This window comes from Maylandia zebra, unplaced genomic scaffold, assembly GCF_041146795.1.
Source record: "Maylandia zebra isolate NMK-2024a unplaced genomic scaffold, Mzebra_GT3a scaffold11, whole genome shotgun sequence".
NCBI classification, from domain to species: Eukaryota; Metazoa; Chordata; class Actinopteri; order Cichliformes; family Cichlidae; genus Maylandia; species Maylandia zebra.
Genome location: NW_027490041.1, coordinates 6,963,108 through 6,990,374, shown reverse-complemented (window position 1 = coordinate 6,990,374; position 27,267 = coordinate 6,963,108). Strand labels below are relative to the sequence as shown.

The 27,267-nt window shown below is 42.1% G+C and overlaps 2 protein-coding genes across 2 annotated transcripts in view; one reads left to right on the top strand and one right to left on the bottom strand.

Moving 5' to 3' along the window:
* Window positions 1-27,267, bottom strand: part of LOC143416097 (protein NLRC3-like) — a 128,796-nt gene that overhangs the window by 55,808 nt on the left and 45,721 nt on the right. The window lies entirely within an intron of this gene.
* On the top strand, window positions 113-25,759 carry LOC143416008 (uncharacterized). The gene is made up of 4 exons (XM_076881367.1): window positions 113-537; window positions 19,422-19,527; window positions 23,144-24,412; window positions 24,738-25,759. The coding sequence occupies exons 2-4, from the start codon at window positions 19,510-19,512 to the stop codon at window positions 25,428-25,430; spliced, it is 1,980 nt and encodes a 659-aa protein (XP_076737482.1). The 5' UTR covers window positions 113-537; window positions 19,422-19,509; the 3' UTR covers window positions 25,431-25,759.

Here is a 27,267-nt window from a genome sequence, read left to right as displayed (position 1 = left end):
GGGAGTTTTCTTTACGATGGGAAAATGTTTTATTCTCTTTCTTTAAGTTCCCCAGGAAGAATGATAAATGTTTTTTTATAAAATATTTGTTAATACTTTTAGCTATTTTATATCCATGAATGTAAGTTTATTAATAAAACACCATATTTCTGCCTTTTTATAAGGATATGAATTGTACATACAATCAATTTCAGACTCAACCAACAAAAAGCCTCTCAGAACAATATTTATATGTTGATTTTTTTCGCCTACTCATATCATCATTTTTTTACTCCTGGTTCTGTATGTTCATGTTCTGTTCTTTTGTAAACTTCATCTGTTTGTATGTTGTATACTCATTGTGTTTCAATAAAGTTCGATTTAAAAAAAGGTACGTTCTAAACGAAGCTTCAGACGTCACTGATCACGTGACTCTGGCCAAACGAATCAAGCCTCGACACGGTGCTTCTGAAGCAGCGCGTTGATCTTTCTGACACACGCACCGGAGCGTCAGCTTCAAGCGGACCATCGCTACGTCTCACATCTAAAGGTGTCAAGGTAACTTTGAACTGAGTTCAGTCAATCTGGAGTTTTTCCAAGTTTTCTGTTGCTCTCTGTGAGAGAAGAGCGTTAAAGGCGGGGCTCTCCAGAGTCCAGCAAAACAGGAAACCACAGCTGGGTGTGTGTAAGTGTGCAAACCAATAGAATGCATCGTGGTGGGGGGGGCATCACGGGCAAGAAAAAAATAAAATAATCGGTCGTACCCATGCTTCCCCGACGTCATGCCAGCGCATATTGGGAAATTCGTAGGCACCGATCGGTTTTCTATCAGCCATTTGCTGGGAGTAAGGGCGCCCTCCGTTTGCGAGGTGCGCCTGCTGCTGGCGGCACAGGGAGGAGAGGGCGGGGCGGCGGGGAGTCTCTGGCTGGCTGGAGCGGCATCTAATAACCAACTCGCAAAACAAAATAAAAACAACAAACAGATATTATGATACAGACTTATAATCTGCACCCATGTTTTTTCTACATTCTATAAAGTGAGCGCGAGAGCCCTCGGTGCGCCTGCGCGCTGCTGAAGTCAAAGTAAACTTTATTGTCATCTCCGCTACAGACAGTCCAGCATATAGAGAGACGAGACGACGAGGCTGCAGTTACAGCGGTGCAAGTAAACAAACAATAAATATAAGAAGAGTAAGAAAATAAATCTACACTTTAGGACTCGGGGTAAAGGATCAATAACAATTTAAATTTATAATTTACAGTTTGATGATTTAAAGTCTCACACAACCCGTCAAAAGGGGCGGGGCCGGCTGCTTCCAAGTAGAGCACATTTCATTTATAATGATGTAAATCCAAGCCCATCATGGATTCACGATCTGAATCCTGGGTTGTGTGAAATCCCAGAAATCAACCTTAGACAAAGTGAATCTGTGAACTAAGGTGTAGGTCTGTTAGGCAGGGCTGTGCAGAGAGGTTTAAAGGGGCGGGTGCTCAAAGTTAAAAAGGGGCACATTGAACCAGGCTGAATAACAACAACACACTTTCATCAAGAATCTAATATGGGCAACAAGGCAAAGCAAACGTAGCCGATGCTTTACCTGATGGGTACAATGTTGCTGTTGAGGGGTTGCTGTGGATAGTGCTGGAGGGCAGGCAGGGCTGGACTGGGACAAAAAATCGGCCCGGGCATTTTGACTGGAGACCGGCCCACCAAAAATGTGACGTCATTCATGGATAAAACCGCAAAGGATTCTGGGAACTTTTGGCAAGAGGTACTAGCGCATGCAGGCTTTCAATTGAACTCAGTTACACAGCGATAAAAAGAAACACAAAAAATGGCAAGAAGCTGCTGTATTATTAACTGCAATAGCCGGTGTTGTGCCAAAAAGTGATTGTCTGCCAAAAACTGATTTCCGGTATTTGCAAAGAAACTGATTGCTCGTATTTAAATTGCTATAAATAACTTGTTGGGCTATAATATGTGAAACATATGTCAAATGCATCCCTCATGGATGACATAAAGTCATACTGAGCTACAAACAACATTAGTGTAACAAGGTAGAAGCCGCAATCAGTCTGTGGCAGTGACTTTTATATAACCTTTATTTATGCCGTAAAAAAAATCTAATTAACATTAAAAATGTATTTTTTAAGAAGTAGTTGGACAGCAGAAATGGCTCAAATATTACAAGTATTTTTCCACTACTAATTAATTACCGTTGAGCTCAAAGGTTATATTAATACACGGTTAACGAATGTGTATTTATGACGACGATTTGTGAGACGAACAAAGGTAAACTTACGTTTGTTCGTACGATGGTCTTTCGGTGCATTTCAAGGTCCTGCACCCATCCGTCGGTAAACTGTACCTGGGCTTGTTGCAGTGACCTGAAGTTACTAAACTTCATGAGTGTATGCACTCACTCCAAGAAGCGTATAATTATAAATCTGAGCGTGGTGAAAGTTGGGCAGCACGCTAACGTCTTTTGTCCCTCTGTGTGCTCGTAAGGGTCTGACCCTTTCACTCCTTTGATTTTTCCTCGTATCTTTTCTTTGTCTTTTCGTCGAGTCTGTCTTTGTACGGACCGGCATTGTTCTCCGTCGTTTTGTACATACCTTTTTTGTGCGGCAAAGAAAAAACAAGAAGGTATTGGAACCGGAGAATGAACGTTTTGTGGTGCTGCAATTGCAAATGCTTGTATTTGATGCGGTACTTGGATTGTTTTGCCAGGAGTTCCCGGCATGCAATGCGCAAAGTCACGTGGTCTGTCAATCGCTATAGGAAAAACCATAAAGCCTTTGCATGAAAACAACTGCTTTGATGTACACTGCCTTGTTGGTATATATGTATCAATCTAATAAAGTTAAACCTACACCATTCTCCCTATTCGGGATTTTAAACAGTACATAGCGGAAACAAAAAGACTGCTTGGTAGAGTTAACCTCCTGAACTATCTACAACACATGGTAGAAACCTGAAATTAAGACCAAGAACACTAGAGGTGAGACATGATCATTAATTAATATTAAAATTAATAAATGACCGATTTAGGGATATTTTCATAAAGTATTTATTTACCAAAACAATAGAAAACAGCATGGTAGCACAATATATTTTGCTAACACAGCAACCTTTAAATATGAAAGGAGACAGAGAAAGAAAGGTGAGAAAGAAGAATAAGAATAACACTTAATTGAGTTTTTGATGGCATTTTACACACAGTACTAATACAGTATCTAGAAAATATGGGAAAATACTGGCATCATATACAGTACTTACTTCTGAAGAAATTATATGGGACCCTGAAAAACAGGACACAAGTGAAAGGACAAAGAACTGTGAATGGCAATTGATGGACTTGCTCAGATGATCACAGTACTGGCATCTTTATTCCAGAAAGGAATTAGAGAAATCATATACACTAGTACTTACGTTGATGAACTTAAAAAGTTGAATGGTCTCGAACCTCTTAAACAAACAATGTATGATCAGACCCTGACAAACAGGACAGAAAGGAATAAAGATTAGATGAATATTAAAATCTATAAAGGACAGATTATGATTGAATTGTATCACCAAAGACTATTCACTCATCAATAAAAGGTCACCTACAACACTTCCACAGCAGCAACACTGAACATATCTTAAGACATGGATACCTTTATGAAGTGAAAGGACAGACAGTGAAGGTTGAGAAAGAATTGTACTTAATAGATTTTTTCAGACAATGACAGCACTGGTATGCTTACTCTAGAAAAATGGTTGAATCATATTCCATATAGTACTTACTTAAAATGAACACACTTCAGTCCTCCTAAAATGACTGACAGCATCTGAAATGAAACAATGACAGATTAAGACTGTAAGAATATATGTTTATAAATGCCTAATACTCCAATCTCATATTTATTCTATCTATTAAGATGGACAAATTCTAAGCATTTACCAATCACTTGACTTGTTTGAAGTGAAGGCAGATGCTAAATGTATTCATTTAGGCAATAACAATAAAGCTGAATCTAATGTTAACAATAGATAATTAGGAATGTTTTGCTCATTTTTATTTCACCTCACCAGGTTACAAAAGGAGCTTTCTCAGCAGGTCACTCTTCTCAGCTACCCTGTCAATGACCATGTCAGAGTCCAATGACATGAGAATGTCCTTTTCAGTGGCCATCAGCATAAACATCTCCAGCTTGTTTGCAGACAGGCTGCTTCGGAGTCTGCTTTTAATGAACTTGAGTGTAGAGAACGTTCTTTCACAGGCAACCTGAGTGAGGGAGAGGGTCAGCAGGTACTTGTATGCCAGCCCAAGGAGACGATAGGCATCAGACAGCATGTTGAACCACCTGAGTATTTGATAGCAGCACAGTGGGCAATTTTTGCAAGAACCACAGCTTTCGGTCACAATTTCACTTTCTTCGTCCCATTCTTCAGATCTGTCCTTTGCTGTTCTGGTCGTGTACTCATCTACATGTGATGTCTTAAGCCTTTCCCACTGTTCAGCAAAACGTTTCAGTTCTGACTGAAGGTTATTAACTGTAGCCCTGCTGTCAAATTTAAGTAGACAGGCGCTGAGGTTCTGAAATGCATTACTTGGAAGAGAAACTGTTCTGACCTGGCTAAACTTCCTGGGGTCCAACCATGCCAAATCGGCAAGAAGAGGGCCATGTATGACAAATCGTCTGTGGATTGCTTCAATAACTGTGTCCAGGATGATGTTGTGCACTTTCACCTCATATGATTTCTCAGCATTGATTTGCAACTCATCTTCAGGCATCTCTCCGGCCATGCCTTTTCTCCTTTTGGCTCTCTTTTTAGGTAGTTCAGCCTCCACTTCCATGTCTGTGTTGTTCACCCTCTCCTCTAGTTTTTGATTTGTCTGTTTCACAAATGTGTCTGCAGCTGTCTTCACAGTTGGAAAGTCCCTGGCAATACTTTTGAGGCCATCTTGTGTGGCAGTCACCATATGATGGGCAGAGAGAATGTCCATCCCCTTTGACTGGAGGTACTTTGACAGAGGAGTTGTTGCTCAAACACTCTAAGAAATATCTGTGCTGTTAACACAGTTTCATGCTTCAAGAGACACTCTTTAAAGCCTCGTGCTTTGGCACGAACAGCTGGCTTTTCTTTTTCCCTCTTTTCAATGGCTTCCATCGTCAGCACTACATCAACGAAGAGGCCATCATCTGGTTTTCCAAAATGTCCAAAGATTTTCTGGAGGGCATCGTGCTTGGCCCACCACCGTGTCTCACCTATTGGACTGAGGCGTCTGTGTCTTGTGTTTTCGGTTTGTTTCTCCCACAGATTAACCCTGTGATGGGACTCCTTGATGAACACAGCTATGTCATTAAGTAAATTAAAGAGTGATCCACTTTCAATGACACTTTGTGTTGTGTCAGCAATCACAAGATTAAGTATGTGTGCATAGCACCACACATGCACATGAGTTGGAGACTGGGCAGTCATAAGTGCTGAAAAGCCTTTGTACTGGCCCTGCATATTTGAAGCACCATCTGTTGCATTCCCAATGCACATGGCCTTGTCTAGATTCAGATGCTCTAAAACTCCGGAAAGCAAGTTTACAAAGTACTGCCCCGTGGATGCTTCGCACCTCACTATGGAGACAAGCCTCTCCTGCACAGACTCAGTAACATACCTGATGATTACTGAACACTGATCATAACCTGTGATGTCTTGGGTTGTGTCTAGCTGAACAGAAAACATCCCAGCTTTCTGGACATCACTGGCGATGCTCTCTTGAAGGAGATGGCCAAGTGCATCAATCACTGAGTTGACAGTTGTTTTGGAGAGTAGGGTGATGAGAGATCCTCTACCTCTTGATCCACTGGTCTGATGCAACTTCTTGCTTTTTTCAATGCAGTCATTCAAATGTTCTCCAAGGCACATATCATACTTGCCTAATAACACAATCAGTTCCAGAAAGTTACCATGATCGATGGTGTTATCACCTAAAGTGTATGCAGCCTCATTCTCCACATGCCTATAGCTGAGTCCCCTCTTCCCAAGTACTTTGATCACATCCACTATACGCTCTAAAACTTGCCGTCTCTTTTTCACTTGTGCTCTGTGAGCTGACAACTGACTGCCAGCAAACAAGCTCCTGATGTTGCCTTTTGAGCACCTTAAGAAAAAAGCTTCAGCACAGGTCTGGTGTGTAGTGCTCTTTTCATGCTCCTCTGTGCGCAGATGTATATGTCGCCAGTCACTCATGCCTGTTATAAATGTGCTGGTGTCAGTCAGCCTTGCAAATGCCAGACACACAAAGCAGAACAATAAATGGCGTTCTTTGCAATAAGTAAGCCACTTCCTGTTGGTGCCATCTTTACAGCTGAACACCCTCATCACAACTGCACTGCTACTGTTCTGCTGTGGGTGGTAATCTAAGAAGGCCTGTAATATGGCAGGTTCAGGGCGAGCAAAGTCATCGATGCCCTGGCTCTCACTCTCCTGCTCTTCCATCTCTCTCTTGCTCCATCTCTCTCTCTCTTGCTCCATCTCTCTCTCTTGCTCTTCCATCTCTCTCTCTTGCTCTTCCATCTCTCTCTCTTGCTCTTCTCTCTCTCCTGCTCTTCCATCTCTCTCTCTTGCTCTTCCATCTCTCTCTCCTGCTCTTCCATCTCTCTCTCTTGCTCTTCCATCTCTCTCTCCTGCTCTTCCATCTCTCTCTCTTGCTCTTCCATCTCTCTCTCCTGCTCTTCCATCTCTCTCTCTTGCTCTTCTCTCTCTCCTGCTCTTCCATCTCTCTCTCTTGCTCTTCCATCTCTCTCTCTTGCTCTTCCATCTCTCTCTCCTGCTCTTCCATCTCTCTCTCCTGCTCTTCCATCTCTCTCTCCTGCTCTTCCATCTCTCTCTCTTGCTCTTCTCTCTCTCCTGCTCTTCCATCTCTCTCTCTTCCTCTTCCATCTCTCTCTCCTGCTCTTCCATCTCTCTCTCTTGCTCTTCCATCTCTCTCTCTTGCTCTTCCATCTCTCTCTCCTGCTCTTCCATCTCTCTCTCTCCTGCTCTTCCATCTCTCTCTCTCTCTTGCTCTTCCATCTCTCTCTCTCTTGCTCTTCCATCTCTCTCTCCTGCTCTTCCATCTCTCTCTCTCCTGCTCTTCCATCTCTCTCTCTCTCTTGCTCTTCCATCTCTCTCTCTCTTGCTCCATCTCTCTCTCTTGCTCCATCTCTCTCTCTTGCTCTTCCATCTCTCTCTCTTGCTCTTCCATCTCTCTCTCTCCTGCTCTTCCATCTCTCTCTCTCTCTTGCTCTTCCATCTCTCTCTCTCTTGCTCTTCCATCTCTCTCTCTTGCTCCATCTCTCTCTCTCTTGCTCTTCCATCTCTCTCTCTTGCTCTTCCATCTCTCTCTCTTGCTCCATCTCTCTCTCTCTTGCTCTTCCATCTCTCTCTCTTGCTCTTCCATCTCTCTCTCTTGCTCTTCCATCTCTCTCTCCTGCTCTTCCATCTCTCTCTCTCCTGCTCTTCCATCTCTCTCTCTTGCCCTTCCATCTCTCTCTCTTGCCCTTCCATCTCTCTCTCTTGCTCTTCCATCTCTCTCTCTTGCTCTTCCATCTCTCTCTCTCTCTTGCTCTTCCATCTCTCTCTCTTGCTCTTCCATCTCTCTCTCTTGCTCCATCTCTCTCTCTTGCTCTTCCATCTCTCTCTCTCCTGCTCTTCCATCTCTCTCTCTCCTGCTCTTCCATCTCTCTCTCTTGCCCTTCCATCTCTCTCTCTTGCCCTTCCATTTCTCTCTCTTGCCCTTCCATCTCTCTCTCTTGCCCTTCCATCTCTCTCTCTTGCTCTTCCATCTCTCTCTCTCTCTTGCTCTTCCATCTCTCTCTCTTGCTCTTCCATCTCTCTCTCTTGCTCTTCCATCTCTCTCTCTCCTGCTCTTCCATCTCTCTCTCTCCTGCTCTTCCATCTCTCTCTCTTGCCCTTCCATCTCTCTCTCTTGCCCTTCCATCTCTCTCTCTTGCCCTTCCATCTCTCTCTCTTGCTCTTCCATCTCTCTCTCTCTCTTGCTCTTCCATCTCTCTCTCTCTCTTGCTCTTCCATCTCTCTCTCTTGCTCTTCCATCTCTCTCTCTTGCTCTTCCATCTCTCTCTGCTGCTCTTCCATCTCTCTCTGCTGCTCTTCTGTCTCCTCTGTCACAGACTTCTCCACTTTTGATGATAAATCAGCTGGTGCAACATGGATTGGCACAATTTGTTAAGACTTTGAGAAGTTTGAGAAACTAACCTTAAGCATAAAATAAAATTTACTATCAGTAACTTCATAGCACCCGCCCAGCAGTATATAAACTCCGTCATGCTAGTTACGCTGCACGAGTTATTCTAAGCGACTGTATAAAGTCACCACAACGAAAACAAACTACAACTAAAATTAGTTTATATCTGACACAGATAGACAGCAGGTCATAACTTCTTACCTGAAGTTCAGTTCCTCTGCCACTATGACCGGCGGCCGCCTCGGGTCTCTCCTCCTCCTGCCTCCCCTTTCCTTCATCCACCTGCTGGCCTCCACCACTTGCTGATCTTGCTAAATCTATGGAAGCTATGCCATAGCTACCACCAAACAATTCAGTAATTTTCACACATTTGGCAGCGTCTGCCTGAAGGGCTTGTTTCTTTTTGGCCCTAATTTTTTCGGCACCTCCTTTCCTTTTTTTGTTCTCCATTTTCTTTAGTTCGTCTATAAGATTGCTAAACATGGGGGAGGGTGCATCCGACCTCCTCGGCTGTAATTGGTCCAGCCCAGAGTCGATCATGACCAATTGGCCAATCCAACACCTTTCATTGTTTATACCCTTCCCAAAAAAAAAAACAAAACAAAAAAAAAAAAAACGGTCGGCCCATAAAAACAAAAAATCGCCAGCGGCCCACCGGGCAAGTGCCCGGTATGCCCGATGGCCAGTCCAGCTATGAGGGCAGGGCTGTGTTGGTCTGAGACTGTAGACATTAAAAAGTCCACAGGAGAGATGGTAGCTGATTAAACAAGTGTCATGAGATAATAACAAAATGCAAAGATTGGTGACAGCGCTTGGAACCATAAGGCAACAAAAAACTGTGAGAAATAATTTAGGCTCTGCCTGTGAATCACTCTTTGCTTCTCTTCTTCCATCCCATCATTTCATATATCACTCTGCACTTGCTGTCTATGTGAGAACAAGGCACAACTTGCTATTGCAATAAACTATAATCTAATTATCCACACCTAACAACTCTTACACTTAATCTATAATAAAATGATGACAGAAAAATGTTATAGCCCTGCCTTTAGTAGCCTCACACAGCTCCTGCTGTTTCCTCCTCATGTCCTTACCAGCCATGTCTGCACAATGTTATATCATGAGTAATATTTTTTTTAAAAATCCATCTAAATAAAACACACACATGCACGCACACACAGTGACATTTTAGACCTTCTTCAGAATACTGTATATACTATGGGCATCATGGTGCTGATCCAGAATCCTTACATTATTATTTATTACTAGAGCTACAATAATAAAGCAATGAGGAGGGGGAAGTAATAAATATGAAATAATGTCATTATGATGATTCCATTTGTTTCACTATCCACTCTGTGCAGGGCAAAGCTTATTACATGTTTAAACTGTAGAGATACAATCATTTTACTGCTGTAACATCCAACTTTTGTCTTATTTAAAATATAAATCTAATATAATCTGCTTCTTAATGTATGTTCTTTAAAATACAGCGTGTGTTTTTAATATATTATAATTATAATAATGCATTATTATGTGGACATGCATATTAGATCATTTTTTAGTGAAATATAATCCCCCCAGAAAGGCAGGAAAAGCCCGGAAACTTACTTTAAAACTAAATATGTTCCCTAAAACGGTGACAGAGCTACAGACCCATGACAGCCTTACACAGGTAGCCAGCAGCTGTGACCAGCACTACCTGTGCAGTTAATAAAAGCACAGGTAATGTTTGTCGCGCTGTTGCACACACAGCACGCTCGTTTGTTTCAGTTCGTCAGTAGCAACAAGACAGCTTACCAACGTGTACGTAATAAGCTAATACTCCTGGGTGCTACACACTACAGTGTGCGCTGTACACCTATTTACTGGTTTTGTCGCATCAGTCTGTGTCTCTGAGTTAACTTGTGTTTCTCCTACAGCTCCGGACCGCAACAAATGCGCGTGCTCTTTGTGAGCTCGTTCCCGGCTCGTAACCAGCGCGTTCTGCCGTCAAGGGCGATCATTGGTTAAATGTGATCATGTGACTGATGCAAGCCAGATCCTTTTATTTAGCAAAACTGTGATTAATAGTTAAATATTATTGTTTTAGGGGCACAGACAGGACTCCGCACGCACGCACGCGCACACACACACACACACACACACACACACACACACACACACACACACACACATTAAAAAATAATAATAATAATTTAAAAAAAAAAAGTTGCCTCAACAAAAGGGCACCTTGGGCACCATCAGGAAAGGGGCGGGTGCTCAAGCCCCTGTAGCCCCCCCCCCCCCCCCTCTGTACGTTCCTGCTGTTAGGTTAATTGTGCTGATCCTCGGGTTGGGGGATTTGTGTTTGTACTGGAGCGCAAAATTCAAACCAATGGAAGATGGACAACAAAAGTTCAAAGCCATCAGGTGCTCAGGTTAGAAAAAAGAGAAAAGATGCAGGTAAGCAGACGTGTGATTGGATAATGGCAGCTCATCCTGAACCAATCAGACTAAACTCCAAACAATACATTATGTTACAGATTTTAATATTAATTAGTCATTGTTACTTGTTGATTTGTCCTTTTCTCATTGTGTGACGAATTATGACGACTGTTTGGTAGCTGTTATTGTCTCTCTCTCTCTCTTCATGTGTGTTTCTCTGGTGAAACAATAGTTTTGTGTTAATGTTAGGGCTGCACGATTTTGCATAAAATGAGAATCACGATTTTTTGGCTTAGAATTGAGATCATGATTCTCTCATAACAACAAATAAACATAAAAACAACAAATGTCTCACGTTTTGTTGTTGCAGCAAAATGTTGTCTTGCTTGAAATTCCGTCTCCACCGTTGCTCGACGCTGCGTGTACAGAGCAGGTAGTGCAACAATAGAAAAATAGTTGCGGGACGGCACTGTGTAGCGTTTGTCTAGGGTGTTGATCGTTTTCCTAAATCCCTCGTTTTGCACAGTGTTGATGGGAGCCATATTGTCAATCCTCAAGGATTGACGTACGCACGATGTAGTTATAAAACAGGGTTTATTCTGGTCTTGGCAACCCGTGAGAACTGCTCACGGACAAAACAATAAAACAAAAACTTCACATCAAAATGCGCTCTTGTACGTAGTGTCAATCAATCAAAAAAATCCTTAATTACAGAAAATAAACCATTTAAAATACACAAACCTCGTGAGCTGACATCCAGGAGGTGCTAAATAGAGCTTTATGGCCTTATTGCCTTATCTTCCATCTTCTTCGTCAATTATTTTCACTCTTTAAACAATATTTTCTCCATGTGTGGAGCTAACTGTGAGTTGCAGCATGCAGACACCATGTGTGCTAGCAAAAGAAAAGTGGCTGGGTGGAGACCCAAACAGCAAAACTGTACCCTACACAGTTCACCACCAGAGGGTGCAAAGGAACAAAATCCAGACATACAGCTTAACAAATATCAAATGCAACAAACATCAAATGCAAAAGACCGTTACACTCCCACCAATCACTTGTGATTAAAAAGAATAAAGTATTGCCTATGAACTAATGAACGGCTTTTGAATGAACTATCGTGAATTATCCTTTAAGCAGAGTGCGGTGGAGAATCGTCTTCCGCTTCCATCAGAATGACTGTCTTCTGAATGGGTCTTTCCAGGTGCACAGGTTTGGAGTTACGTTTTCCTGCTCTATCCAGGGTTGGATCACTCAGCAGCAATTTCACCTTCCTCACTTTTCCATCCTTTCCAGGATACACTTCAATGATCCTTGCCAACTTCCACTGGTTGCGTGGAGTTATCTCATCCTTCAGGAGGACAACATCATTGATCTTAGCATTTCTGTGCTCTTTGGTCCACTTCTGTCTTCCTTGAAGATTTAACAAATACTCCTTTTTCCACCTTGTCCAGAAAGTGTTGGCAAGTAGTTGAACACGACGCCACCTCTTACGGAGATAAAGATCTTCTTTCACAAACCTTCCTGGAGGTGGAGAGATGATTGTGGACTTCATGGTTAGTATGTGATTCGGTGTTAAAGGTTCTGGGTTTGATGGATCACATAGTTGGTCAGTAGTCAATGGTCTGCTATTAATCACTGCCATGACTTCATACAGGAATGTCCTCAGAGAGGAGCTGTCGAGTTGTTTGGCTGATTGTTCCAGAATGGACATGAGAACACTTCTTATGGTGCGAATTTGTCTTTCCCAGACACAACCCATATGACTAGATGCTGGGGTGTACATGAGAAACTCACAGTCCAGTTTCCCTAGCTTGGCTTGATCCATTTCCTTAAATGCTCCAATAAACTCATTTCTAGTGCCGACAAAATTCGTGCCTTGATCACATCTTATCTGACGAACTGTACCTCTGATGGCCATGAATGCACGTAATGAGTTGATGAGGGAATCTGTAGAGAGATCGTCAAGCATTTCAAGATGCACTGCTCTGGAGCACATGCAAGTGATTAGCAAGCCATAACGCTTTAGCTCCTTGCGGCCTTCTTTGACATAAAAAGGACCAAAGCAGTCCATCCCACAGTAGGTGAATGGCGGTGTGGTCTCCATCCGATCCTCTGGGAGGTCTGCCATCTTCTGCTGCTCTGTGCGCCTTCTGAACCTTCTGCATTTTACACATTTATAGATGTAAGATGACACGATCTTGCTGCATCCAAGAATCCAGAATCTGTTAGCTCGAAGTTTGAGCAAAGGCTGTTTCTTGAACCATCTTTATGATTGTTAACTCTGCTTCCTTTCTCTCTTGTTACACTACTGATGTCGTGTGATCTACTCTTGTGATCCTTTGCTTCTTTCACATAGCGCTTGAGTCTAGCAACTGCCTTAATCATCCTCGACCAGTCGGAAAACTTGTGTAAGCGATCTAACAGTGACCTTTGTTCCTCCCCTTGTATCTTGTGGACTTGAACCTTCTTAACCTCCGGGTCACTGGTTGATAACTCTCCCACCTTAATTTCCCCACTGGGTATGATCTTCTGCCAAAGGAGGTCTGGGCCTTTGAACCAGTTTGATGCTACAAGTTGTTCTGCTGTGAGACCTCTTGAGGCGTGGTCTGCCGGATTATCTTCGGAAGTTACATACCTCCATTGGGTTGAATCTGTGCTTTGTTTGATGCGTTCCACTCGGTTTGCAACAAACACATGAAATCTTCTGGCTTCATTGCTGACATATCCGAGTACCACCTTCGAGTCAGTCCAATACCTTTCTTCTGAAATTTCCATTTCCAATTCCTTTTTCAGCATGTCACCAGTGCGCACAGCAACAACGGCCGCCGACAACTCAAGCCGAGGTATAGTTGTGACTTTGGTTGGTGGAACTCTTGATCTTCCCATCACCAATGAGCAGTGGACTTCACCAGTTGTGCTTACTGCTCTGAGGTAAGTGCACATTCCATATCCAGATGCACTTGCATCAGAAAAATGATGAAGTTCGTAGTGCTGTGCCTTGAAGGTCGAAGGAATGTAGCATCTGTGAACCTTTACGTCTGCAAGGTTTCCCAGGTCACGCAACCAATACTCCCACTGAGGTCGAAGTCTGTCAGGTAAGTTATCATCCTGGCTGAGTTTATCTCGACACATTTGTTGCAAAATCTGCTTTCCCAGCAGAATGAAAGGTGACACAAACCCAAGTGGATTGAACACAGAGGCGACTGTGGCCAATACTCCTCTTCTGGTGAGTGGTTTGTCCTTAACAACTACTCTGAACTGAAATTGATCTGATGCCACACACCATTGTACGCCAAGTGCTCTTTCCATGTGTACTTCACCGAGTGCCATATCTAGCTCTTTGGGAGCTGCAGCGCATTCTTCTTTCGGAAGCGAAGCTAGAACTTTGGTGCTGTTTGAGATGAACTTGTGCAACCGAAGTTTGCCCATGCTGCAGAGTTTGCGTGCTTCATTAACCAGCTGTATTGCCTGATCTTCAGTGTCAACACTTGCTAGTCCGTCATCAACATAGAAGTTGGTTTTGATGAACTTGATGGTTTCTTCATTAAAACTTCCTTCCCCTTCAGCTGCAAGATGCTTGAGGCCATAGTTGGCACAACCTGGAGAAGATGCTGCTCCAAATAGGTGTACCTTCATCCTGTAGACAGTGAATGGAGTTTCAAGGTCACCGTTCTCCCACCACAAGAACCGTAGGTAATCTTGGTCACAAGCATGCACATGGAATTGGTGGAACATGCGTTCGATGTCACACATGAAAGCCACTGGGCCTCTTCGGAAGCGACACAAGACTCCGAGCAAGGTGTTTGTTAGCTCTGGACCAGTGAGGAGATGGTCATTTAAGGAAGCGCCTTGGAACTTGGCAGAGGCATCAAAGACGACACGAATCTTTCCGGGTTTTTGTGGATGATACACACCATGATGTGGGATGTACCATACTGGTGTCTTGTCAATGTCTTGCTCTGTGACCTTTTCAGCATCTCCATGGGCTAAGATGTCATTCATGAATTTCTTATAGTCCATGTAGTACTGCTTGTTACTCTTGAGCCTTTTTTCTAAACATTTGAGGTGATGAATAGCACATACCTTGTTGTTTGGCAGGTTCGGCCTTTCACTCTTAAATGGGAGTGGCATTTCAAAATGACCATCCTCCTTGTGCCTAATGCCGGCCTTCATCTTTGTTAAAAATTTGAGATCTTCTTGAGAGACCTTTGTGTCTTCTGGTGCTTTCTCAACAAAGTCAGACTTCAACATCTTTAGGACCTCTGTGGGAGAGATCATTTCCTTTATTTGAGTTCTGTAGACATAGTGAACCTTGTTGGTGAGATTTAAAGAGGGATTAATGTCAGGCACCACTTCCTTCACAATGACTTGGTGACTTATTCCGAAGGCGTCTCCATAATCGAGACATGGATTGCCATAACCCACAATACTCCATCCCAGATCAGTTCTTTGCACAAACGGCTGATTTTCCTTTCCAGACACAACCTCACAAGGAACAAGTGCTTGGGGGCAGTTGTACCCAATCAGCAGACCAACATCACAGCTTTGTAGTGGAGCGATCTCACTTGCAATGCAGTCAAGATGAGACCATGCCTTAGCTGTTGCAGGCGATGGAATGTGATCTCGGTTTGCGGGAATAAAGTCTCTGGCATACGTCACTGGTAGGGAAATGGTCTTATTTGAGTAGAACCCTCTGACTTGTAGACCTGAGAACTTGCGACAGGACACAACTGTGTTTCTTGAAGACATAGTAGTGAGCTTTAGCTGAGTCGATTCACCTTTGATATGCAGAGCTTGTGCCGTTTCTTCAAGAATAAAGGTCGTATCGCTCTGTGTATCAAGGAGCACGTACACAAGAATTTCATGCGCTGGCTCACCTTTGGTTGACACCCATACTGGAATAATGGAAGATGTGTGAGTGTCGTCAACATTCTGTGTGACTCTGTTAGAAGTCGCTTCACTTGTTGTTGGTGTGACACTGTTGCCTTGTGAGACATCTGCGTTCGTTTGTCTTGTCCTGTCACTGTTCTTGTGTGGATTTCTCCTTGTTCTGTCTTCCTTCGTGCGATTGTCATGAAGACATGTTGGATGTCTTTTATTACATGTGTCACAGGTTTCTCTCCCTTCGCAATCCTTGGAGCGATGACCAGAGTTCAGACAGCCAAAACATAACTTCTTGTCTTGAACAAACTTTAGTCTCTCAACAATGCTCTCATTTATGAACCTTCTACACTTAAGTAGGCTGTGACTCGACCTTTCACAGTACACACAACTAGCACTAACAGTCCTATCATTTGAGTTAGTTGCTAGCACCTTTGCTCCATTGCCTCTGTTCCTTGTTGTTTTTGCCCCTTCAGTTTCACTTGGCTTCAGAGCAAAGAGAGATGTTATGGGATTACAGGCAATTTTGGCTTCCCGTGAGATGAAATCTACGAATTGGCTGAAGCTTGGAAAGGTGTGAGTCTCTTCTTGCACTTCTGTAACCTTTCTGTTCCACCTTGAAGTAAGCCAATCTGGAAGTTTTGCGAGCATTTTTTGGTTTTCATTGCAGTCATTGAGCACTTCAAGCCCCTTCATTTGCGACATGGCTGTCTTACAGCAGCAAAGGAAGTCAGCAAATGCTTGAAGTTCCATACTGCCTTTAGAGCTTATCTTAGGCCATGCGTCAAGTTTGTCTCTGAAGGCCTTTGCTACGAGGAAGGGATTTCCATACCTCTCTACGAGAACTGTCCATGCTGCATAGTATGCAGACTCTGTGCCAAGCGGGAAGTAGCCTTCTATTGCCTTCCTTGCAGGTCCACTTACATATTTCCTCAGATAATAAGTCTTCTCTTCAGTTGGTATATTTTTCCTGTCAATCAGAGTCTGAAAGGAAATTTTCCAATCATTATATCTGATAGGGTCGCCACTGAATATTGTTGGCTCTGGTACCGGAAGACGACTTGCATTAAGAGACACTGCAAATGCTTTGACCAGATCTTCTGTGTTCACCTCTTGGTGCGGTGTCACATTTCGTGGCGAGGAACACCGTTTCATATGCTGGTCATTGTTTTCAGACTTGACTTCATTTTTATCAGATCTGTGGTGAAGTAGGTTGTATATTTCTTCATCTGAACATTCACTTTGTTCATACACTCGCTGTCGAGCCTTTGCTGCATTCAGCTTTTTTACAGTCTCAAGTCGCTCTACTTCTCTGCGCTTAGCTTCTAGAGCCTTTTGTCTTTGTGCTATTTCTGCTTCTTGCCTTTCAATTTCCTTCATATGGATTTCTTGTTCAAGCAGAACTTGGAGAGCAGCCTCATTTGCTGCAACTTCAGCAGCTGCATCTTGTCTTTTAGCCGAGAGCCGGCTGGAGTGTCTAGAGGAAACCCTCGAATGAGAAGAGAGCTTAGTGTGGTGTGACTTAACACTCATCCTGTCTGAGGCTTCTAACTTAGGCATAGACTCAGTCTCCTTCCATTTTTCATCCCTTTGACTTTTCACATCTGAGGCTACGTATTTAGATGAAGACTCAGTGTCCTTCCAAAGTTCTTCATCTCTTTGAACCTCCGCATTACTTGGGCTTGGACACTTTCTTACAGATTCGATAATTGTCTTTGTTATGGCTTCACACGTATCCATCCTTCGTCTTGTGTCACTATCTGGAGATTCAATACGTCTCAAGTCATCATAGGCTGCATTCACATCCTTAGAAACACTCAAAACCTTGGAAACATGTTCTTGTAGCAGATCCTTTGAGCATTGACCATCTATAGCTCCTTTGGCATTCTTAATGACAACCTTCCACTTCTCATAGCGCACACTGAAACGATGTGCAGCCTTCTTTATGTGCTCACCGTACAGTTCTTTGCCCTTTTCCGTCAATGTACGGACTCGTTGGCTCTGTCGTGCTCTTTGTGAGGTAGTAGAAACATCATCAGCTGTGCCTTCAACTGCTTGTAGTTGCTCATCTGCAGAAAGTTGTTCCACATCACCCTTTTCGCTGACTTCTGGATTAGCCTCAAACTCTGCCATTGTTGGAGGGGTTTGGGTTTTTTGTGTATCTTACTTAGCCTTAATGTAAAGGTGCAGCAGCTTAAATTTGATTTGTTAGTTGAGGAGCAAATGAATATTAATCTTCATTTACTGTTACAACTTTAAAGCACAGTAATTACTATTACTCCTTAAACATCACTTAACATGTATACTTAACTCACATTACATCTCTTCTCCAAGCCAGTAATACTGTTTCTTACAGCAACTGCTGAAGCCCACCATATGCACGATGCACAGGTTACTCATCACAACATTAACTTAACACTGTATGAATATCAGTCACTTGAACAGCAGAAATGTAAACAATGAGAAGGAAAGAAAAAAGAAGAAATATTTCAGTCCTTTGTTTATTTATAAAAGGAAACTTATCTTAATTAATTTTACAGTCCTTTTCCTTTTTATTTCTCTTTCTTGTGGTTAATTATATTGAGTCCTTTAACTGAGGCAACACTTATTTTCGGGGCACCTGAATTTCCTGCGGGGCTGCGTCTTTCATCTACCCGTGCAGAGCGGAGTTCTCACTGTAGCACCCTCAAGGATTGACGTACGCACGATGTAGTTATAAAACAGGGTTTATTCTGGTCTTGGCAACCCGTGAGAACTGCTCACGGACAAAACAATAAAACAAAAACATCACATCAAAATGCGCTCTTGTACATAGTGTCAATCAATCAAAAAAATCCTTAATTACAGAAAATAAACCATTTAAAATACACAAACCTCGTGAGCTGACATCCAGGAAGTGCTAAATAGAGCTTTATGGCCTTATTGCCTTATCTTCCATCTTCTTCGTCAATTATTTTCACTCTTTAAACAATATTTTCTCCATGTGTGGAGCTAACTGTGAGTTGCAGCATGCAGACACCATGTGCGCTAGCAAAAGAAAAGTTGCTGGGTGGAGACCCAAACAGCAAAGCTGTACCCTGCACAGTTCACCACCAGAGGGCGCAAAGGAACAAAATCCAGACATACAGCTTAACAAATATCAAATGCAACAAACATCAAATGCAAAAGACCGTTACACATATCTTTGGTCAGGTGATAAGTGATAGCCTCCGTGATGTCTTTGTGCCTGCGGGAGTTTGACGTGTATAGGGAAGCGCTGTATAAGGTTCCCGTTATTGATGTTTGGGTGGTTGACCCGGACGGATTTTCTCCTGTCACTTTCTCGTCATCCCTGACGTGCTCTCCGTTGTTTTTTCCCTGCTAATTTTAGCATCACACGGCACAGCTTCTGTATCACGTGGTATAAGGCTCCGCCCTTGTGATTTGTTGAGTAGGAAGAGTGAGCGCTTGTTTTCATGCAGAGTACGTCCCGGATCAAAATGTGAAGTTTTACAAATCACCACTTCTTTAGTGAATATCATTTCAGTCTCAGACAATCTCGTTTCTCTTACAGAGGTTGAATGCACCTTCTGCGGATGGCGGTACCACACAGTGTGCGTGGACTTCCCCTGCACAGAAGGCAACTACAAATGCTGTGAATGCTAAATAAACAGAAACAAATGATCCCTGTTGTCTTTGCTTGATGATTGGTTTGAGTCTTGACAATCCACATTGCTGGCGTTGCATCTTTCAATGCCAGCAATGGCAGGTATCAGTGCTCAAAGCTTTTGTGTTTGTTTCCAACAAGTTGCCCACCTCGGGAAACAAAAATGTGTTCTTTTACTTGTCAGATGAACATATGAGACACTTTGACTCTTCAGTGCAGTGTGGAGCCTAACAAAGATCTGTTTTGTGTCCCAGCTGATCAGCAGGAGGAGGAGAGTCTGACGGAGCAGCAGAGGAACATTTTCAGCTACTTGGACTCAGCTCAGCCACTACAGAGGAAACAATGAGCTCAACACAGAAGGTGACAGACAGAGCAGGACCATATGACCAAAGATATTTATCACCATATACATTTGAACATTTGCCATAACGATGTAGCTGACGATAGAATTGACACCAGACAAAATACTTTACAGCTGCACAACTTTATTAAAAACCCATCAATGTATTTTCACTGAAACAAGCAGCTGTTGTTTATGTGCATTAAAGTTATATAAAAATGTAACAGTGCAAATGCAAATTCCTCGCTGACAGTTTAACCAAAAGGCGTTTCCAGTGGAAACTGGCCGACACATCCTGAGCATAACCATGTATAATATCCACTAAACTTCAGAAGAGGTTATACAGTCGTGGCCAAAAGGTTTGAGAATTGCATAAATATTGGAACCTGGAGAAGTTGCTGCTTAAGTTTTTATAATAGCATTTTGCCTGCACTCCAGAATGTTATGAGGAGTGATCAGATGAACTGCATCGTCCTTCTTTGCCATGAAAACGAACTTAATCCCCAAAAAGCCTTACCACTGCATTTCATTGCTGTCATCAAAGGACCTGCTGAGACCATTTCAGTGATCGTCTTCTTAACTCAGGTGAGAATGTTGGCGAGCACGAGGCTGGAGATCATCATGGCTGTATCCCGATTCAGGTTCTGCAGCTTTAAAGTCCTCAAGGTCCGCGTACTCAAAGACCGCTAAGGCCGAAGTGCGAGGCTCGTAGGCTCGTGAAATGGGACGTCTAGCCTCCGTCGCGCTGCCCAGGTTGCCTAGCAACCATGATACTAACAGCTGGAAACGTTTCATACAGCTTTGTTTGACAGAAATGAAGGAGAACATATTTAGTTCATTTGTTTCTACATGAGCTCTGTGTGATTTGATGAGTATCTGAGGCTGAGACCACAGGACTGTGAAACATGATTGTTGGGCTTCATTTCTGTGCTGAACAGTCGTTTAAGATTAGCTGTAAATAACAATTAGCTGATGTTGTTCATGAGACTAAAGTCATCTCACTGTGGTAATGTAAATATAATATGGCCAATATTATAGTTATCATATTAATCACTTCACTCACAGACAAGTATCTGTGACAGTGTGTATACAGATGTATCATATATAAGAGACAAATATTGTTCATTTAATATGTTGGTACTAAATGTGGCTGAATGCTTACATATATGTGTAAAAAGCAAATGTACGAGCTGTGATAACTGTGTCTGATAGAATGAAGAGTAGACTGATATATGAAATATTCCTTTATTGGGTGAGAAAATCAGACCATGTCATAACTGCTGTAAGTCACACAGAATAGATATCAGAGCCTTAAACAGGCTGACTTCTGCTACATGGGTCAAACTGGGCAGAAAGTCTACAAACACATAACATCCTTATAGAATATGATGTAACACTATAGATCAACTTAGCTCAGAATATATAAAGCATATAAACAGTTACAGCAATATGATGCAACAAACACAGCAGCTACTGATCCAAAATACTCAAAGCTTCATAGAACTGAAACCAACATTTATTTTTAGCTCCATCCTGCTGCTGATACAGACTTTAGGTTTCTGAACATTAAACTTGTTGCTGCCTTTCATAGTGTGTAACTTGAAGGCCCTGAGTACTTTCTCCCACACTGGAAACACTGGGATGATCACATTATTTGAACATTACCTAATAAGACTGATTCAGCACAGACAGTTATGTTAAACTTTCCTAGCAGTCCTTCACAAACAGGGGACAGTGTGTCTATTCTCTCCATCTGTCAGCTGCTGCTGGCTCTTCCTCCTCCTCTTCCTCACACACTGCTGAGTTTGTCCTGGTGGATCATCAGGGCTGCAAAGCCTCACAGATGATGTGCAGCAGTGGCTCCCTCAGTCTGTCCTCACTCTGGACACTTGCAGTTGTCACACATGGAAATCAAATGTGTGATAAGCTGCAGGATTCAAACACAAGTGTAACTTATAAACACATGTTCATACTTTTATTCCACAATCAGAGAGAAAGAAACAGAGAGAGAGTGCAGGACAGACAGACAGGTGACAGTCTCAGGTGTACACACTGCTACACAACAGCACAGAGAAGCAGGATTTAGTGTTTGTGTTATTACGAGTGTAAACAAGAAGAGTTCCAGATGGTGCAGTGGACACATGTGTGACTGCTGTGATTAAAGCATCTTTCTTTCAGCTTAACGAGTGAACCGTCAGCTCGTTCAAACACACGTTAAAGTGCGTTTGGCTCGACACCACCGAACAGAGGCAGCAATATAACACAGCTAACATTAACAGTGCAGTGAATCCTGCTTGTGCCGTGATGTTCAGGACTGCAAACCGAGCAGCATCACTGACTTTCAGCTTGTTGTGTTTGTGGATATATGACTGACTTTAATTATCCACAAAATCATCACATTCTCTGTCAGATTAAGGTCGACTATTGAACGGCGTATATTTTAAAGGCTTTAAAAGCAAGTTAACGCTGAAAGTACAAACATCACTAATGTCACATAACTCTGCCGACAAGGCATAGCTATGGCTATGAAATGCTCTTTGTGTATCACTTCTTCATTATGAAAGATGTCATTAATGCACTAGTAATGTCTCATCTGGAGTATTGTTCAATCATTTGGTCAGCAGCTAATAAGACAGATCTTAACAGACTTCAGTTAGTCCAGAATAAGGCGTCCAGATTAGTGTGAAGATGTTCATACTATACTAATATTGATAAAATGCATAATAACCTTTCTTGGCTTCCTGTACAGGCTAAAATATTCTATGGCTTACTTGTAGTTCTAAAGAAAGCAATTCTGTTAAACACACCACATTTATTCTGCTCAGCTGCAGTATCCAGATGAAATACATCATCATATTACACAGTTTTCAACAAGCTGCAATTTAGTAAATGCTCGAGTTAAAAGTAACGTTTTGTAAAACTGTTACATTTAGAGCAACTTTTAAGTGGAATAAGTTGCCTTAAAAAATTAGAGAATTATTCAAAACTTCAATGAAGACTTAAAAGCCGATTTACAGAGCTTTTAGTTGTTGTAAATATTGTAAGACATGATTTGTTTTTGAAATTTGTGTAATGTGCCTCAATGTTATTGATATTATTATTATTATTATTGATTGCTTATATTTGAACAATTGTGAAACCTCACTGTGGATGTAAGAGTGAAATTATGTGGATATCTTGAATCCACTTTATTGTGTAATATTTTATGTGAGTATTTGACGGAAGACGAGCAACATCTGTTGTGGAAGCTAACGGGGTTCCTTTAGAATAAACAAACATAGGATTTATTATCACTGAATAATTCTGTATAAATCTATACAAATTATAGAAATATGTAATAGGAAACAACAAAATAATCTAAATTATAAAATAGTGTGTGTGTGTGTGTGTGTGTGTGTGTGTGTGTGTGTGTGTGTGTGTGTGATTTTAGTGTTTGAACAGTCATGAATTATCTTTAACAGCAGGTTGGATGTAATGTGTTAGAACTACCAGCAGGTGGGGATAAGAGACCTTTAAGGTGTTTGGTGCCACGCTCCACCTTCAGGTTTAAAACTAGTGTTAATGGAGTTTGAAGGTTGAGTTTGTTCCACGACTGCATTTCACTCACTGCCTCTGTTTGTATCTCTGTCACTGCAGGACCAACATGGAGCCAGAAGTCAGGGCTCTCAGGAGGCCGACAAACCTCACAGAAGAAAGGGAGAGAAAAAACACACCTGTGACGAGTGTGGGAAGGGTTTTACTGTGAGGGCTAAACTAAAACAGCATCAGGTCATCCACACTGGAGAGAGACCGTTCAGCTGTGACTTGTGTGGAAAGTCTTTTTCCAGGAAGGGTTACCTAAAAACACACCAACTCATCCACAGTGGAGTTAAAGCGTACAGCTGTGATCAGTGTGGCAGAGCTTTTACTCACAGTAGCCACTTACAGAGTCATCTAGTTACCCACTCTGGAATTAAGGCATACAGCTGTGACGAGTGTGGAAAGTCTTTTTCCTTGAAGGGTCACCTAAAAGAACACCAACTCATCCACAGTGGAGTTAAAGCGTACAGCTGTGATCAGTGTGGCAGAGCTTTTACTCGCAGTAGAAGCTTACAGAGTCATCTAGTTACCCACTCTGAAATTAAGCCATACAGCTGTGACGAGTGTGGGAAGGGTTTTACTGTGAGGGCTAAACTAAAACGGCATCAGGTCATCCACACTGGAGAGAGACCGTTCAGCTGTGACGAGTGTGGAAAGTCTTTTTCCTTGAAGGGTCACCTAAAAGAACACCAACTCGTCCACAGTGGAGTTAAAGCGTACAGCTGTGATCAGTGTGGCAGAGCTTTTACTCGCAGTAGCAGCTTACAGAGTCATCTAGTTACCCACTCTGGAATTAAGCCATACAGCTGTGACGACTGTGGGAAGGGTTTTACTGTGACGGCTTCACTAAAACAGCATCAGGTCATCCACACTGGAGAGAGACCGTTCAGCTGTGACTTGTGTGGAAAGTCTTTTTCCTTCAAGCGTTCCCTAAAAGAACACCAACTCATCCACAGTGGAGTTAAAGCGTACAGCTGTGATCAGTGTGGCAGAGCTTTTACTCAAAGTAGCCACTTACAGAGTCATCTAGTTACCCACTCTGGAATTAAGGCATACAGCTGTGACATCTGTGGAAAAACCTTCAGCCAGAGAGGGTACCGAAATACACACCTACGCATTCACACCAGACATGATGTGTACTGCTGTGAACAGTGTGGCAAATACTTTACAACAGACGCACACTTACAACGACACATGTTTACCCACACTGAGGAGAGACCTTATCGATGTGACCTGTGTGAGAAGACTTTTAAAGCTCCACATCACCTGAGACGACACCAACAGATCCACACCAGAAAGAGAGTCTACAAGTGCAGCTACTGTGAGGTATGTATTTATATTGTTATCTTGTCATTTTAGCCTGACTGTTTGGAACAACTCTGCTCATTAAACTGTGTTAGCATGTTAGCAATTCTACTGCATGGAAAAGCAGCTCTGAGTGATTATTCAGATTTTCCTTTCAGTTATGATTTTAGTATTACTGTAGTATTATGGTGGTAGTATTGTAGTTATTGCAGCCCAGTAAACTGAGTGTGTTAACTGAAACAGTCAAATGTAGTTGGACGTCTGCAGAGATGCTCTTTATTTCAGGCGACGTTCAGGATACAAATGTTGAAGGACTGACTTACACTGTCTTTGTGTCTTTGTTTAGAAGCAGAGCGACACAGATGGATCCAGTTCTCAACCCTGTCATCACTGTGGTGGTGGGAAAGACTTTCATTGTGACCTCTGTGGAAAAACTTTCAGTCAGCAAAAGACCCTAAAAGTACATCAACGTAGACACACTGGAGACAAACTGAAATACTGCAAAGAATGTGGGAGAAGCTTCACCACATCAAGTGAGTTAAAACAACATGAACTGATTCACAGTGGGGTTAAAAAGCACCTCTGTGATCAGTGTGGGTCATCCTTCACCACTGAAGGTGAGCTTAAATCACACAAACGAGTCCACACAGGAGAGAAACCACACAAGTGCAGACACTGTGAGAGAAGCTTCTCACGGTCAGGTAATCGTAACATTCATGAACGTGCACACATGGAAGGAAACTACAGCTGTGACCAGTGTGACAAGAGCTTCAGGAATCTCAGTTCATACTCTGCACACAAACGATCCCACGTTACTAATAAACTGTTTCACTGTTACCAATGTGCCCAAACATTCACCTCATTGTCTGCTCTGTGCAAACATCAGCACGATCACTCAGGGCTGAAATCACTCCCATCACTGGATCACAGTGAATCTGAAGACACAGAAAGATCCTCTGGTTTCTGTGTCAGACTCAAAAAGCTTGAGATCAGGCTCCACAGAGTTCAGATAGAATCATTTAAACTTGTGTTGAACTGAACTGGTTGCTGGGCTGAACTTCTACATAATACAGATCTACATGGGATCTTCTTTTCTGTTGTTTTACTGAGTCAGTTTTGTCCTTTTTTCTCTGTCCTGGTTTTGCTCGTCTGTAAATGATTGAAACTCAGTCAAATAGTTCATTGTTCTCCAGCAAAACGTTTTGGAAACTCATGTTTAACCTTTAAAACTCTGACATGTTTTAGCACACAAGGCTTCATCGGGGAGTTCACTCATGATTGGACCATGAGAACAAAGGTTTTTAGTTCTTTCAAAGAGAGTCTTGGAGATGTTTGATGTTTCTGTTTTTCTGAAACCACCTGAAAGAAAAACTATTTTTCTTGCTTTACGTAGTGTGGAAGTTTTTAATGTTTCTTCATCTGTGATGTTCTTGAATGTGTTCACGTGAAGATGGTACAAATAAACTGTCCTTTCAGCTTTAGCTCCTAATTTATTCATTATTTATGGATGTAGCACAGCAGCCGTCTCTTGATTAACACATGGAGGGCTCGGGATCTGATGGTGTCGTCTCCCTATTTGCCCACTCAGTAAATCTCACTCATGGCCAAGAAATTGAAATAAACCTTGTTTCCCTGCTGGATAGTGATCCACTGTAACTCTGCTCCTCCTTCCTGTTTAGGATTTCTGTGGCTGAAGTAAAATTCCCTCCATCCATCACTTATCCCAGCTAACCCAAAGTGAAATAAAGTTTTGCTCGTCTTAAAAAAGCATTACAATAATGGGCATTACCAATGCAAACTGAATGATACAGAAGATGAAAGAAGAGACTTTGATCAGTTAATAAAGCTCATGATCTGGATTCATTGTGGCTGCTACACAGATACTTCTGGGTCACTTCTCTCAGTTAGGAACCTTCCTCACCAAACTGACTGTTGGACCACACCCCTGGTTTCATGAGAAATTGTTTCAGCCATGATTTCTCTTCCTGTATTTCAGAGTAAAGACTGAAGTGACAAATGGAAGCATGTTTAAAAAACACAATGTGAGAGAGACGTTGAGGTCCTTAGAAGTTACCCTGGGTTTTTCTGTCACCCTGCTAGATGTTACACACCTTGTTATTGGACTGATTTCTACTGCTGGACTACTCCTGCGGAGAGCATTGAGCTGTTATTGAGCTGCACATACGTTACGACCTGCTTAAGTTCGAGGTCACAGCGTCTGTCGAGCAGCTGGAACATAATGAAGTCTACAAGGTTAAAGTTTTCTCTTCAGTTATTGTTCTTTCTGCTGCTTGGTTTGATGGATCTGAGAGCTTTTGTTTTTATTATTGTTATTATAATTATCATGAATATTTTACTCTCTAGAAGCTTTAAAATAGTGTTTGTGTTTGAAAAAATTGATTTAAGAATTGAACAGAAACATCTGTCCTTCTGAAAATCGCCCAAAGGCACGGAGACAAAGTCAAAGGATGCAACCTGTAACTTTCTCTTCCTTCATGTCAGGACCATCATCCATGATTTATATAAAATGCATATAGCAACAGTAGCACTTTAGTTTGGACTTTATGATTTCTGTAACTGGAAAATATTATTTTGTTTAAAGACAGAAGTGACCGCATAGTTGCAACATCAAAGGGAAATATTAATTAATTAGCATTAAGTATATTTGTTGCTTAAGCGTTTGCACTATAACTTAAGTAGGATTATAACTTTTAAGGAAGGAAAGATTTCAGATATTTAGTTCACTGCTTCAGTTATTTTATATGAAATTAAAACATTTACGTTGGTCAGACATGATGCTCTAAATCAAATAAAAGTTTGAAAATAAATGATGTTTTTTTAAATGCTGCAACAAATGTTCACAAAAAGTAACTATA

What these genes read in the sequence shown, in the direction of transcription:
- LOC143416008 (XM_076881367.1), top strand. An exon ending in ACAAGTGCAGCTACTGTGAG is followed by an intron (nt 24,413 to 24,737) that starts GTATGTATTTAT and finishes GTCTTTGTTTAG; the next exon opens with AAGCAGAGCGACACAGATGG.